Source organism: Equus asinus, chromosome 1 (genome assembly GCF_041296235.1).
Source record: "Equus asinus isolate D_3611 breed Donkey chromosome 1, EquAss-T2T_v2, whole genome shotgun sequence".
In the NCBI taxonomy this organism is placed as follows: Eukaryota; Metazoa; Chordata; class Mammalia; order Perissodactyla; family Equidae; genus Equus; species Equus asinus.
The window spans coordinates 189,346,594-189,361,765 of record NC_091790.1 but is presented as its reverse complement, the minus strand read 5'-3'; the positions used below and the strand labels follow the sequence as shown (position 1 = coordinate 189,361,765).

Sequence of the window (15,172 nt, the reverse complement as noted above, 5' to 3'; positions counted from 1 at the left end):
CCACACAGGAGATGGGATGGTCTACCTGCCCCACCTCCCCATGACAGGCAGCACTGTCCCTAGTTAGGACTTCTGTAGTGGGAACTGGTTAATAATCAAAACAGCAGCTTTTAACTAGGGGTGAATTTACTTCTCCACTTCGAGGACATTTGCAATGTCCAGAGACATTTTTGGTTGTCACAACTGTAGAGGAGGAGGTGCACCTAGCATCTAGTGGATAGAGGCCACAGATGATGCTTAACATCCTACAGTGCACAGTAATTCAAAGTTAATTTTGGTTAAACTGGTAGGAATAAGTTGGCTATTGCCCGTAGAACATTCTGTATGCACTGCGCTCATTTACATTTGTGTGTGACATCCATTCATTTGGTCTACACTGAGCACAAGGACTACTCTAGAAGCTGGGACAACAAAGAAGAGTAAGGCACAATCAATGCATTCTAAGAACTCACAGCCCAGCAGAAGAGATGGATAAGGAAACGGTCCATATAGTAATCATCCTGTCATGAGGGCTTTGGCAGATGTGAGCCCAGAGCCTGAGGGCAGCTACACCACTCTGGGGCCAGGATCCCCATTTACCTATCTAGAAGGGAAACCTGCCCATTTTCTGACCTTGGAGTTGGCCCCCATCCCCTCTTGCACATAGTTGCTTCTCTGCTAGGGCTTCAGGCAAGGCATCCACTCATCTTGCATGGCCCAGATTCACACAGAGCCCTGTGCAGATATATAATAAAGAAAATCACTGCTCTTTTGAGTCTGGACCTAGAAATCCAAGCCGGCCAACAGTTATCTTTGTCTCATTGCCTCTTGCCTCTGGAAGGCTTTCCATCTGTGTGGTTCAAATCAAGAAACCCATTTGATTCCTTTGGAAATGCCCACATGTGTCCTTCTGTTGTTCTCAGCAGCAGGATGATAACATGCTCAACTCCCAAGATGATGGCCGAGGCAAGAAGAAGGATGGTCAGCCCGGGAGTCCCAGCAGCAGCCACCTGGCCTATGGCATCTTGGACGTCCCACCATGGTATCTCTGCATCCTCTTGGGGATCCAGGTAATGCCACCCAGCAAACACTGGGTCCAAAGAGACTCTGCCTCAAAAGCCACATCAGTGCACACCCGGGTCAAATTAGTCAAGATCCACAACTTCTTTTGCTGATATTGTTGTCTTCCGTGTAACTGAGCTCTAGGGGGGCTCAGAGCTCCTCTGGTCTCTCTTTCTGTCCAGGAGTTTGGGGGGCGGGGGAGAAATTAGCTAGGAATCTCTCTCATGCTGGGCTGATAGGTCACATCAAGAACACCAACTGGGCCATTGTTTGTTTTTTCAAGAAACTAATTTTAATTTATTTGATTGGCAACAACTAAAAAATTTGTTAACCAATGCTTGGGGAATTTTGGGAAGCGAGCTCTCTTGAACACTTTCGTTGGAGTGTTATTTGCTGCAATCTTTCTGGATGACAAAGGTTGGTGATTTCCATCAACATGTAAAACACATATACCCTTTCACCCAGTTCCCAATGCTTGAGAACTTCTCTGTGGATGTGCTGACAAGGCTTGTTCAGATCAGTACAAAGAAGTTCTTGTAACATTATTGGTAATAATGAAATCAAAACGACACAACAAACAAACAAACCTTAGAAACAACCAAAATATCCATCACAGGGAACAGGTTAAATAAATTGTGACACATCCTAACAAATGACTTTTTTATCGAGCTCTTAAAAAGAGAAAGATATATTTATCTTGCAGTTAGAGAATGTTCCCCAAGTTATATTAAATGAAAAAAGCAATGTAGATAACTATATATAGTATGATCTTTTTTTTGTTAAAAACAAACAAAAAAAAGGGGTACAACGGTAGAAATAAGTATATGTAGTAACTTCATATGTTTTGAAGGATTCACAAGAAACTAATAAATGTGTTTAGTTTTGGGAAGAGGAACTAGGAAAGGCAGGGTAGCCTTCAACTTTCATTTTTTTATTGCGCAACTTTTTATAGGATGAATTGTCTAATTTCATAGATGTGTTTGTTTTACTACTACAAACTGTTCAGTATGGGACAGCAGGAACGTGATAAACATTTTTGTTTGCTTCTTTGTGCTTTCTATAAAATAAGAACACATGTCATAATATTTTTAAAATATTATGATGAGCCAATCAAATGGATAATGTAGATATTTTATCATGAAAGGATCCTGAATTTTGTCAAGTGCTTTTTCTGCATCTATTGAGATGATTATATGATTTTTATCTTTCATCTTATTAATGTGGTGTGACATATTTATGGATTTACATATATTGAATCATCCTTTAATCCCAGGGATGAATCCCACTTGATTGTGGTGTATGATCCTTTTAATGTACTGCTGAATTCAGTTTGCTAATATTTTGTTGAGAATTTTTGCACCTCTATTTATCAGGGATAGTGTTTTTTCCTATTGTGTCCTTATCTGACTTTGGTTTTAGAGTTATGCTGGCCTCATGCAATGAATTTGGAAGTGTTCCCTCCTCTTCAGTTGTTTGGAAGAGTTTGAGTATGGGTGTTAATTCTTCTTTAAATGTTTGGTGGAATTCACCAGTGAAGCCATCTGGTCCTGGACTTTTCTTTGTTGGGAGGTTTTTGGTGACTGATTCAATCTCCTCACTTGTCATTGGTCTGTTCACATTTTCTGTTTCTTTGTGATTCACTCTTAGTAAGTTATATGTTTCTAGGAAGTTATCCATTTCTTCTAGGTTATCCAATTTGTTGGCCTATAATTGTTCATACTAGTGTCTTATGGTTCTTGTGTTTCTGTTGTATCAATTGTAACGGCTCCTTTTTCATTTCTGATTTTATTTGTTTGAGTCTTCTCTTTTTTTTCTTAGTCCAGCTAAGGGTTTATCTTTCCAGAAAGCCAGTTGATCTTTCTATTGTTTTTCTGATCTCTGTTTGATTTATTTCTTCTCTGATCTTTATTATTTCCTTTTTTCTGCTAAATTTGGACTTAGTTTGTTCTTCTTTTTCTAGTTCCTTGAGGAGTAAACTTAGATTGTTTATTTGAGATTTTTCTCTTTCCTTAATATAAGCATTGATTGTTATAAACTTCCCTTTTAGAACTGCTTTTGCTGCAGCTCATAAGTTTTGGTATCTTATGTTTCCATTTCCATTTGTCTCAAGGTATTTTTTGATTTCTTCTTTGACCCATTGGTTGTTCAGGAGTCTGTTGCTTAATTTCCATGAATCTGTGAATTTTCCAGTTTTCCTCTCATTATTGATTCCTAGTTTCATACTGCTTTAGTTGGAAAAGATACTTTGTATGAATTCAGTCTTCTTAAGTTGGATAAGACTGTTTTGGGACTTAATACATGATCCATCCTGGAGAACGTGCTCAGGCCTTCCTGGTCAATGGTCTTGCCCTCACCTTCTGCCTTGTTTTAATAATGAGCCTCTTGCCTTGTTCTTATTCTTGCAGTCCTTTCCTTGGTTCCTGTTATGTCCACCTGGGCTGTGTCTCTCCTTTGGTTTCTACCCAGAATATCTGTTCTCAGCACTAGAGTCCTGCCCAGGGTTTGCCCTGGAACCCCAGACCCTCTGGCTGGGTCCCTGCTTCTTCCTGTCAGGTCTTCCTAGTTTGTACTGTTTGCCTAGATCTTTGCCTGTCACTCATGGCCGGGCTCCTCTGAGACCAGAGATGGAGCTCTTGGCTCTGGCAGTGGCAAAGGGAATGAGGGTGGAGCAGGCAGCCACAGCATCTACATGTCCATCTACTCTCTCTGCTCTGCCCACAGCACTTCCTTACGGCCCTGGGGGGGCTTGTGGCAGTGCCGCTCATCCTGGCCAAGGACCTGTGTCTGCAGCACGACCCCCTGACCAAGAGCTACCTCATCAGCACCATGTTCTTTGTCTCTGGCATCTGTACTCTCCTGCAAGTCTTTTTCGGAGTCAGGTAAGTAAAATCCTCCCCATGGGTTCAGACTTTTACCTGCCATAGTATCAGTAAGTCTTGCTTGGCTTGTAGCAGGAGAGGCAGTTAGGAAGCTGGTGTGACATGGTAGAGGGAGCACAGACCCAGGAGTCAGAGCCTGGGTTCAAGTCCTAGCTTCAACACTTCCTATCTATATTGGCTAGGATTCTTGGTTGAAGAACACAAATCGAAATTAATTTAGGCAAAAATTTGTTCATTATTAACTGATAAGATCAAGCCAAGAGAAAGGCAGAGTGCATTGTGCATCAGGAACATGTTGAACCAGAGACTCAATGCGACTGGGACTTTCTCTCCATCTCTTGTCTCTACTCAGGTCCGCCCTTAATATTTGTGAGACCCAGGGCAAGAGTACAAATGCAGACCCACACACTCCGTGTCTAAATATCAGAGAGGTATAGACCAAACTTACAAACTCCTAAAGAAAATATGTTCTGATCATCCCACCTGGAAGGCCAGGTTTGAATTAGAATTCTCTGATTCCAGGGCCGGCTCCGTGGCCGAGTGGTTAAGTTTGCGCTCTCTGCTGCGGCGGCCCAGGATTCGGATCCTGGGCGCGGTCATGGCACCGCTCGTCAGGCCACGTTGAGGCGGCGTCCCACATCCCACAAGTGGAAGGACCTGCAACTAAGATATACAACTGTGTACAGGCGGAGTTTGGGGAGATAAAGCAGAAAAAGAAAAAAAAGATTGGCAACAGTTGTTAGCCCAGGTGCCAATCTTTAAAAAAAAAAAGAAGTCTCTGACTCCTTCAAGTTCTGCTTTGGAAACTTACAGCATGGGGAGGGCTGGCTCCAAGCCTGTGGGCTTCTCCCTTCTCTTCCCACCACAAGCTTTGCTCCAGATCACAAATGGTCTCACATGCGTGAATGTGGACACCCCAAACTGCACACCCAAGTTCCATCCACCCCACCCCCCACCAGATTCCCCAAACAGCTGCCCCTTGGCCATCCTTCAGTCCTAGGGGGTTTGCACACCAGCATCACGGTCAGCCTCCAGCAGGACAGACCTGGGGACGAGGCCCAAGCAGGCTCTGGAAGAGGCTCAAGGGTATTTGGACAGAGAATTCTTGGGACTAAAATGAGAGGGGCGCACAGACTTGACGTGGGTATAGCCCCTTCACCCCGCAGACGCCTCCCCAGAGGAGGCCAGAGTGGAGCCCGCTAGAGCATCAGGCTAAGTGCAGGGGGCTCTCCTCTCCTAGTCTGAAAACAAGGCTGTCTCTTCATTACTCTGCCAGTGCCAATGCTTCATTCTCGCAGACACACTTCCTGCACGTGTGCATAGACAGGGCTGCTGGCAGGCCTCACACTAACCCCTCAAAAGCAGGTGAGTACCACTCTGGCTGGGCTCACATTTTAAAATTCCAGGGGAGAGCTCTGATTGGCCCAGTTTAAGCCAAATGCCCAGCCCTGGACCCACTAGGGCAGCAAATATGACAACTCCCATTTGGGCAGGTTTCCCAATGAAGTGAGAAAGTTCTATTCTGAGTAGAGAAGACAGCAGACATTCACTGAACCAGATATGTGCTCTGGGATCTGCCAGATGAGGCTCATGATAATATGTGCCCTGCTCCCTTACAGTGTCATTGAGATAATCAATTGTTATTATCAGTGGAGTCACCTTTTTTTTTTTTAAACCATCCAGTCTTTTAAGTTCAGTATGCAGGCTCATAAATTTAGCCAGAATAAAATGGGGTCCTATTTCTCTGGAGCTGGCCTGGACAAAACTGTGAACGAAACCTGGAAAACACATGTTTGGAACATTCCCTCCTCATTTCCACACATCCTGTCTTCACATTTTCCACCACCACCCCCGGCCCTGCCTGCATTGCACACCACATGGTGTCTCCTTTGGGTCACCATCTCCTCAGGAAAGTCCTCTCTGTGGGTCCTCCAGACCTTGCCTGCTCACCTGCCACACCCTACATGTACACATATCATGTACAAAAGAAAATAGTATTAAATTGAAAAAAATCACAACAAATTCCATATGTTTAAAAGCAGATAAACACCACAATTTCCAAAACATACCTTGGTATTTTTCATTTTTTGACTTTCTCACAATCCCCTATAATACAGTTTTCCCCACATTTTATGGTTGCATACCCTTCAGTCCCCTCTTCATTTCACATAGAGAAGGATAGATAATTCAGTAATTCCTCTAGCAGGAGTCAGTCCAAATCTGTTTGTTATGACTGCTAGTTGGGACTCATTATCATGCCTTCACATGCAAACTGTAGTACTGCTGTAGCTTTGTGCCCCAAAACACAGGAATTCTGACCAATTCTATGGCACATGATTCCTATCAATGTTTTATAAATGCACGGTGCGTTTATCATTGTATATGCTGCGTTAATAAGCATATTCCCGACAGGAGAAAACTTCCATTTTGCCTGCACGTCAATGAGAACCAGACCTTCTCCAGTAATTTGGCGTAGCTGCTGGGTTGGCCAATTTGCCACAGACTAGCTTCTGAATGCATACATTACAAACCTTGTTTCTCATGTACCACCCACATGTGTCAAGTGGCAGGTGCTGTAGGGCACATTCAGATCATAATGTGGCCTCTGGTCCTGCACCTTCATGACATAGAATGAGCTGGCACACTGGGAATAGAGTGTTGCTAGAAACCATGATTATTCCAAGATGGCTAGCAATATATTAACAACACTTGGGTCTCGAACCATAAAATATATCCCACTACATTCAAACTAAATTTATCCTGACTCAACTCCTCCTTAGCCAGATCCTAAAAGGGCCCATGGCCCTTCAAATGCCATCTGATGCAAGGGTTAGAGTTAGGGAGGTGGCGGTGGAAGGACATAGTAGTTATAGACAATTGTGGCTGAAACCTTTTACTTTTGCAAATTTTGTGAAGGTGTATGGCTAGTGAACACATTGCAGGGCTCCTCCCTGGGCTTTAGAAGGAGCCATGCAAGTGAGGGGCCCGTCACTCTGAATCTGCTTTGATCTAATCTGTGCCAGGCCTGTATCAGCCCTGGAGCTGCAGAGGAACATGGAAAATCTTCCCTACAGTGTGCTTCTGCCTGACCTGTCTTAAGAGAAAATGACTGGACACGAAAAATTAATACCCATTTATTCCTTATCAATTATCTGAATCAAGCTCCACAGGTGTAGGCTGATACGGGGTTGGCCCATTGTTTCCAGGACAGGCTGACTGCAGGCAGCATCCAGAGGAGAATATTCCTTCCTACCGTGGTCTTTTGCTAAATCAAGTCAAGGGCACTTTCCACAGTGCTTCCTTTGCAAGTCATGTCCAGGAGCTATGCCAGTGCTGAAGTTCTCCCATTCTCTGCCGAGGAGTGGGAGACTAGCACCTACATCTTTGGCAGGTTATTTCCCTTCTCCCTCTATCTTCTCCTGTCACCATCTCTGTGAGCCAAGATTTCATACAAATTCCCCATCAAGAACCCAAAGAGGTACAGGGTTTGGTCTGGTCTGTCTCTTAGGCCCCTAAGGTCCAGGAACCCTCCCGTCTTCCCAGTATTGGCCCCTGGAATGTCAGATGCTACAGTAGCATTAGACAGGCCTTGCAGCAGCCTGCCTGGATTCCCAAGAACCCCTCAGCCCTGCCCCAGCTCCATGGAGAGTTACAAATACAAACTCTTCTGCATTAAAGGGAAGAGCCCTTCCCCTTAAACCTGAGATGGTGTTAATTATCCTTATGGAAAAGCTTTGAGCTTGGAAACTGGAGGCTGGAATTCCAGTCCTCACTTCTGTGCTGTGGGAACTTGGACAAGTCATTGATGCTCTCCAAGGCTCAATTTTCTCATCTGTAAGATGAAGGAGTTGAACTATATAATATCTAAAAGCCCCTTACATCTCTAATATTGTAGACACCCATGATGGTGACAGAGAAGATGAGGAAGTGCCATGTTTCAAGTGAATAATCAGTAGTAAAAGTGCCTGTGGGCCTAGCCTTCTGGTAAGTTCTGTGAGAGACACAAACTAATCAGGAGCTAAGGTTCAAAGAACTTACACCCTAATTAAACATGCAAAGAAAGAGGGAAATAAATCATGCTAATGTCATTAGACTGAGGTGGGGGCAGGGATATACTTGATTTTGGTTCTGCCCATGAAAATGGATTTCCACCTCAGATGCTAATGAGTAACTGCCTAAGATATTACAGATTGTAAAACCTTACTGACAGCTTATGAATCAAAGGCCAAGTCGATTTGATTATCAATTATCAGCTAACCAGGATTTTATGGTGTACTTTTCTAGATTAGAAACAAAATGTTGATGTTGCAGTAAGATTTCAGAACGTTTTAGTACTTAAAACCATGTTAAATAATCAAAAAGGAATGGTAAGAGGCCATCACTGCTGCTTCTGATATGAGAGCTCATGAGCGCCATGCCCAGTGTGGGGCAGGGAGTGGTAAGCCTTGGCAGCGTTGACAGCTGCTCCCTGCTATGACTTTAGGGCTTTCCTCGCTCAGGTGCTCACCTCTGAAATTCCTGGAAGGGCATACTTCACCATTCATTTCAAAATAAGAGGTTAAGTTTGAAAGGCAATCACCAGGGGGAAATCTAATATTGACTATATGTAATTCTGGGTTTTAACTCCATCTCTGGAATTATTTGCGACTTTACCAGCTGATTTCTTTTTCTGGAGTGCTTCCAGGTGATATGACTGCTTTTCGATTTTCCTGGGAATATCTCAAGTGTGGAGCAAGCACTCCCGCCACAAAGTGTTCGCTTGCATGCAGTTTCGCCTGAGTCAGCCCTGCCCTTGGTCCTTTTCATCCACCTACTTCCCTGTGGGCCGAGCCCCGCCGTGTCCTAGCTCTGCACCTGTCCCTCGTTATGCAGAAAGGCCACACCCATCACAAGAGGTCTGCAGCCACCTTGCTCCTGCCCTGTTGACAGCTAGGTCACGAGATGTGCCCTTGGAGCTCTGGCTGGAGCAGCAACAGTGGTGGCCGTTGGGGTGGAAGAGTGACCTGGCCCTCAGACACATCAGAGGAGGGAGAGGGGTTGATGTGTCCCAAAGAGGGGGCTGGTGCTTCTGCTTCCTGTGGGTTTGAGTTGGACGGTTATCCACAGGGAAGGTGCGCGATGGGCTTTCCCGAAATTTAGCAGGTCCTTACCTGCTTGCTGTAGGGAGCCCAGTAAAACATGAACAAAGTGCTCTTTGTCCAAGAGCGAAGTAGTTGGGGCTCTTGGGGTGCCCAGGATTTCTCAGAACCCAGTGACCCTTTTAAATTCAAGAAGAATTCATCAGTCCCCTCCTACATTCCTGAGGCTCTGCTCCCCATCCTGACCTATTTCAAAGAAAAGTCCCTTTGACATTCTCTTTTACCCACTCATTGGATTGGCTCCAAGAAGGGGACGTCAGAATGATGTCACAGGTGAGATTGGATTCCAGTGACTCAGATGCCTCTGTTCCCAACTGTGGACCTCTTCCCCATTTACCCACTGGCCCCTCAAACTCCACATGGCCCCACCCCAAACCTCCTCAGGGTTCCTGGTTCCTGTTCCTCCTCATCCCTCCAGGTTCCTGGATGCACAGGACATACTGCCCTGCCCAGTGGGGACTTAGTGCTCCCTCTCCTTTCTACTCCTGACAATATTTGCTTTTCTTTTCTCTCAGAGTCCACACATTTCTGTGAAAAGGAACTGTTTTTTAATTTTTGAAAAGCCTTGAGTCTTAAATTAGATAATGCACATAAAGTGCTTAGCTCAGCACAGAAAATCTATTTTTCACACCAAGAAAAGGATTGTACCATACAGACAATTTTGCACCCTCCCTTCCTTTTTTAATAATTAAGAAAATTTAATTGTGGCAAAAAACACTCCTCCCCCTTTTATAAACATATGCAAAGCATTGTAAATATCTTTCAGTTTCAATAAACACACTTCCACAACAGAACTTTTTAAAAAATGATAACAAAGTATTCCATATTCTAGAATATATAAGTATATTCTGGCTTATTTAACCATTTCCTATTAAAGAACATTTAAGTTGTTTCAAGTTTTTCACTATTGTAATAGTGACCAATGTAATTCATAATTATGAGAGGTGTAAATTTTATATGTACTGATAATCATTTATCTAGTTAAAGACAGAAAAAGAACTGGAAGAAATGTTATACATTTCTGGGTGATATACATTATATATGAAAGGTACATATTATATATGTGCTGATAAAGTTTATCTAGTTAAAGATAAAAAGAGGACCGAAACAAAATTTTGATGATTATTTCTGGGTTGTAGAATTAGGGTGACAAATTTATTCTTTATACTTTTCTTTACTTGCCATTTGTTTTTCTTCAAAGTCCATGTGTTACTTTATAACTGGGAAAAATAAAAACCACTTAAAATGTTATTTTAGAAAAGTATCAGGGTGTGTTTTGTGAGCTACACCCTTTGAATCTGTGCCTGAGAGCAAAGGTTTAGAAGGCTGCCCATTACCTTCTTGGAAGGGGGCCGGGGAGCTATGGAGCAAGACCCCTGCCTTGAGATAACTTATGACAATCTGCAACCTTTGTCACCCCACCTGCTTTTATCTTTGTTTCCCTGATCTGTTTCCCTGTGATGATCAGCATTAAAGCCCCTAAAAACAAGAAAGGGCAGGCGTGCATGTATTCGGTGCAGAACAGAAGGAAGGACTGGAGCAATGGCCCGCAGTCCACCGTCAGTTCATGGGGGAGGGGACAGGTGTCAAAGGCACACTCAGGGCAGTGGGTAGCGACGGGTTTAAAGAAGACAGATGAACAGGCTTTCCCTCGCCACCAGAGATCTCCCCGTTTTCTTCCAGGCAGAGGCAAGCACTCTCATCCCTCCAAGCTGATTATTTAGGCATTTTCCTCCAAGTCTCTAACTAACACGCCTCTGTTTTAGGCATTCCTGGTTGATGTGCCGACATGGATGAGTACAATTTCTTTTTCTCTCACAGCCTCTCCCTCCCACCACATACAAGCACATTTCCCATCCTCCTGTTCTCCTACATTCCCAGCACAGATCACTATTCGGTGCTTACGTTATAATGACTATGATGATATTCAGATCTGAATCACAAAGCTCCTTTCCTGCTCAACTTTTTGTTTACCCTGTAGCTAAAATCTTTCTTGTTTTTAATATGCTTAATTTTCTAAGTTCTTACTTCTAATTCAATTTTAAACTCTCTTCTTGTTGTCTGAATCTCTTCTTAATAATTTCATTCACATCGCACAGTCAATCAGGTTCATCTTCTTGATGAATTTCTCCTGGAGCCCTCTGACTTGCTGGAGTTTGGAATGGTGGCTGCCTGTGCCTGGTGCTCAGCTGTCATCCTCAGATGCCTCTTCACCCTCATGCTGGGAATTCCCTTCATGCCAGTTCTCAAGTCTAGATTTCTTGTTCCCATAGCTTCCTCTTTCTTTGGTGGAACACAATTATCTAGTAGCTTCCTGAGAAAGGGTACATGGGAGGTAAATTTTGTAAGAGTTTGTGTAAGTGAAAATGTGTTGATTCTTCTGTGACACTTGATTGATAGCTTTGCTTGGTATAGAATTTTAGGTTGGAAATAATTTTCTTTCAGAATCTTGAAAGCATTCTTCCATTGTCTTCTAGCTTCCAATGTGATTTTAAGAAGTCCTAAGCCTATATGCCCTTCCTCTCTCTCTGCAAGATTTTGTACAGGCCCAAGTTGTGCTGGGTTTTCTGTCTATTTAGCATTTAACTGGGAGAGGTCTTTTAGTCACAGTGTCTAAGTCACAACATCAACAATGAGCATCCTGTTGCTAAACCCAGTAGACTTCCTCTTAGTACTTTTCCATCCACTGACCCCCACCCTGCTCCTTGGTGATAAATTCCCACATTTCATGTTGTGTTGGAAGTTGAGCCTGATCTCTCTCCCACCACAAAATCCCATTGTAGAGCCCCTCCCTTGAATAAAGTCTGCCTTAACATCTTTAACAAGTTTCATGAATAATATTTTCTTTAACAGGACTACATGAGAGCTCAGAGAGAAGGGTTGAGGCTTAATTTCCCAATACTTCCAAAAGTTTAGATGTTCCTAGTTGATGGGCCAAAATGGGACTACAAAGAGAGGAGAAAAATGTCCCACCTAATCGTTAGCATAAATCCTTCAAGTAGATTTTTCTTAACACAAGTCCTGTTGTCACTTGTCCTTATAACAAACACACTGTTGCAATTTGGCCCGTGACTCAGACTTTCTCATCAGGGCTCCCCCACTTCCCAGCTGAACCCTGCAACTGGCTTCTTCCTGGCATCAATTTCCTCATACACAGACAGTACAGTGTCATCCTACCCACCCTGAAGTACTCTTGAGGTAACGAAATGAAAATGTTGCGCAGTTTTTAAGTACTCTATAAACTTAGATGTTAATATGACCCCCAGGGACACATTTCTGTGGCTTTGCCAACCTAAAATACTAATCCTATCAGACTTTTAGGATACATTCCCGAGGCTGCAGATTTTGACATTTTACTTCTTCTTAGAAAACATGAAAGTCACTGTTGTAAAGGAAAATGGTCGGGAGTTTTCTCTTGTTTGTACGTAAGCAGACTGATGAGATGGTGAAGGGTGGAGAGAGGAGGAGGATGGACAGAGAGAGTCTGCCCATGTTTCTATGGGATGTTGTCAGGGTGGCAGTGGAGATTTGCACCCAGACTCAATCCATCTGAGCCCAGACTTGCTTTGTCTGCAATGATTCATGAGGCTGGCTGTGTGTGAGATGGGGTAGGGAGAGGGAGAAGGAATAGGTGGAAAATGAAATTGGAAGGTCTGAGTATAGAGTGCAAGTCAGGTCCTTACTGTAACATATTTGTAAGTCCCTGTAAACCCTACTTGGAACAAGATGAAGTGTAAATCAACAGCTAAAGTTAATACTTGTTATGTTGGGACTTGTGGCACATTACTAGAGCACATCCTCCAAATAAAATCCAACAAAAACAAACAAAAAAAGAGATAGAGACAGTGAGAGAGAGAGAGAGGATCTGAAATTGATCCAACAATACTAGGATGATAAGCTTCCAAATAATTAGTAGATCCAATAAAAGCAACTCCATCCCAATTGATATATGTTGTGACACCATGTGAAGAGAGCTATACATCAGATATTAACCCTTAAATGTTAACATAAGCCCCTAAAGTAGACAGACACTGTCTACTTTAAGAACTAGAACAGGGGCCGGCTCCTTGGCTGAGTGGTTAAGTTCACATGCTCTGCTTCAGTGGCCCAGGGTTTTCCTGGTTCAGATCCTGGACGCAGACATGGCACCACTCCTCAAGCTGTGCTGAGGCGGTGTCCTACATAGCACAACCAGAAGGAACTACAACTAGAATACACAACTATGTACTGGGGGGCTTTGGTGAGAAAGAAAAAAAAAGAAAGAAGATTGGCAACAGATGTTAGCTCAGGTGCCAGTCTTTAAAAAAAAAGAAAAAAAGAGCTAGATCAGAGGAAATAACACAGAGGAGTAAAGTGAAAGCTGTGAAGGGCTGTGCAGGTAATGCCGTGCTACCTGAGGGGCTGAGAGGATGCCACAGAGCAAGGGGTCATTGAGGCAGAGATGCAGCCTTGGACCCACCCAAGCACCTGGAGTCCAACAACGCAAAAGAAAACAGGGATCATAGAAGACAAATCTTAGAGAACCAACCTGCAAGAAATGGAAATCCAGAAACAACAGTAAAAACAGTCTCACATGATAACATCTGTTATTTAAGGGAAACATTAAGAAAATGTCCTGATGTGCACTACATTCTCAGGAAGTACCCACACATTTCAGAGGAAATAAGAATTACAATTACTGCTACTTATTGAGCTCTCTATGCCCTAGGCATTGGGCTAAGTATTTACATATATTTTTTCTTCACAGCTACTCCTTGAGGAGAGTCTGTTGTCTTTACTTTACTGAAGGGGACACAGGCTTGCAGAAGTTGGGCAACATGCCTGGGTCACACACTAATAAGGTAGAGCCAGATTTAAATTCGCCTTTGGTCTATGCCATGATGTTAATTGGTGTCACAGGGCAGTGATGACAAGTGAGGAGACCCAAGTACTTGTCCTAGTTAACTCTGTGACCTTGGGCCCCAGATCCCCTATCTATAAAGTGACAAGGCCAGGCTGCATACATTTCACAGGCTCTTCTAGTTCTAAGTTGTTGAGGTTTTAATCAACAGGCACGTGTATAATAATAGTGAATCATACTCATGGGAAAATTTAAAAAAAAAAGAGTTGCCATGGTACCAGATAAATTAATATGAAATTTAAAAGAGCACTGAGATACACATTAAGGTCATCATAAAAGGTAAGAGAGATGCTAAACAATGAAAGCCTAGTAATGATACTGGTACGTATATCCCAAACATGTACCAGGAAAGTGTATAATGGAAAACCTAGTAGAAATGCAGGAAATATATGTAGATCTATCTATGTATGTATCTATTCTATCAATCACTTATCTACCTCTCTCTCAAAAGGGTACCAATAAGAAGTTATGGGAAAGAAATGGGAATGCTAACAAAATGAAGTGAGGAAAGAGAGGACTCAATGGAAAATGGAGTTGGAAGGTCTGAGTACAGAATAATGGGGGAAGAATTTATTGATATACTGTGTGAACCTAAAGTTAAGACATGATAATACACTGAAGCAAATAAATGGAAAAAAATTCATCTTGCTCTTGAACATAAAAGGTATTTAGCAATACAAAAAGGCACAAAGTCCATATCATATTATCCCAAGTACATGCAATAATCTTGAAAGAAAATAACACGAACAGAGTTAGAAAAGTGCTCAGCTACTTGAAAATTTTGAAATACTCCCTTAAATAATTTCTGAGTTAGGGATGAATTCCTACATACAATAACAGAAAACACTTTTTAAAAATGAAAAGCTCACTATTGTAAGTAAAGAATTATTATAAATATATTTTGACAGTATTCAAATTCTATGTAATGAATAGACAGCTTATAGGCAAGGAAAAACACATGAAATCACATGAATGAGTGCACATCTTTCTTGACTTAATGAAATGCAAATTAACATTTGTTAGGGTTTCATTATATGCTTATTAAACTGAAAAAAAGTAATAATAATAAAACCCAATGTTGGAAGGATTTTTGTGGCACCGGCCTCAGCGCTGGAGGGATAGAAAAAAAAAATACTGAATCCCAGCCCTCATGGAACCCAGTAATACCGAAATGGCTGAGGCAGTGGTGGCACACTAACGTGGTGGGGTGTGTG

General features: G+C 42.7%; 1 protein-coding gene across 9 annotated transcripts in view; it reads left to right on the top strand.

The window, feature by feature from the left end:
• The window catches only part of LOC106829999 (solute carrier family 23 member 2-like), a 72,581-nt gene that overhangs the window by 4,355 nt on the left and 53,054 nt on the right, over window positions 1–15,172 (top strand). For 5 of the 9 annotated variants that reach the window (XM_070514147.1, XM_044780155.2, XM_044780234.2 and 2 more), the window contains exons 2-3: window positions 903–1,049; window positions 3,763–3,920. In XM_070514147.1, the coding sequence (XP_070370248.1) occupies window positions 903–1,049; window positions 3,763–3,920 (305 nt within the window). The remainder of the gene's footprint in view (window positions 1–902; window positions 1,050–3,762; window positions 3,921–15,172) is intronic. The other 4 variants (XM_070514133.1, XM_070514153.1, XM_070514141.1 and 1 more) reach the window with 1 other exon arrangement.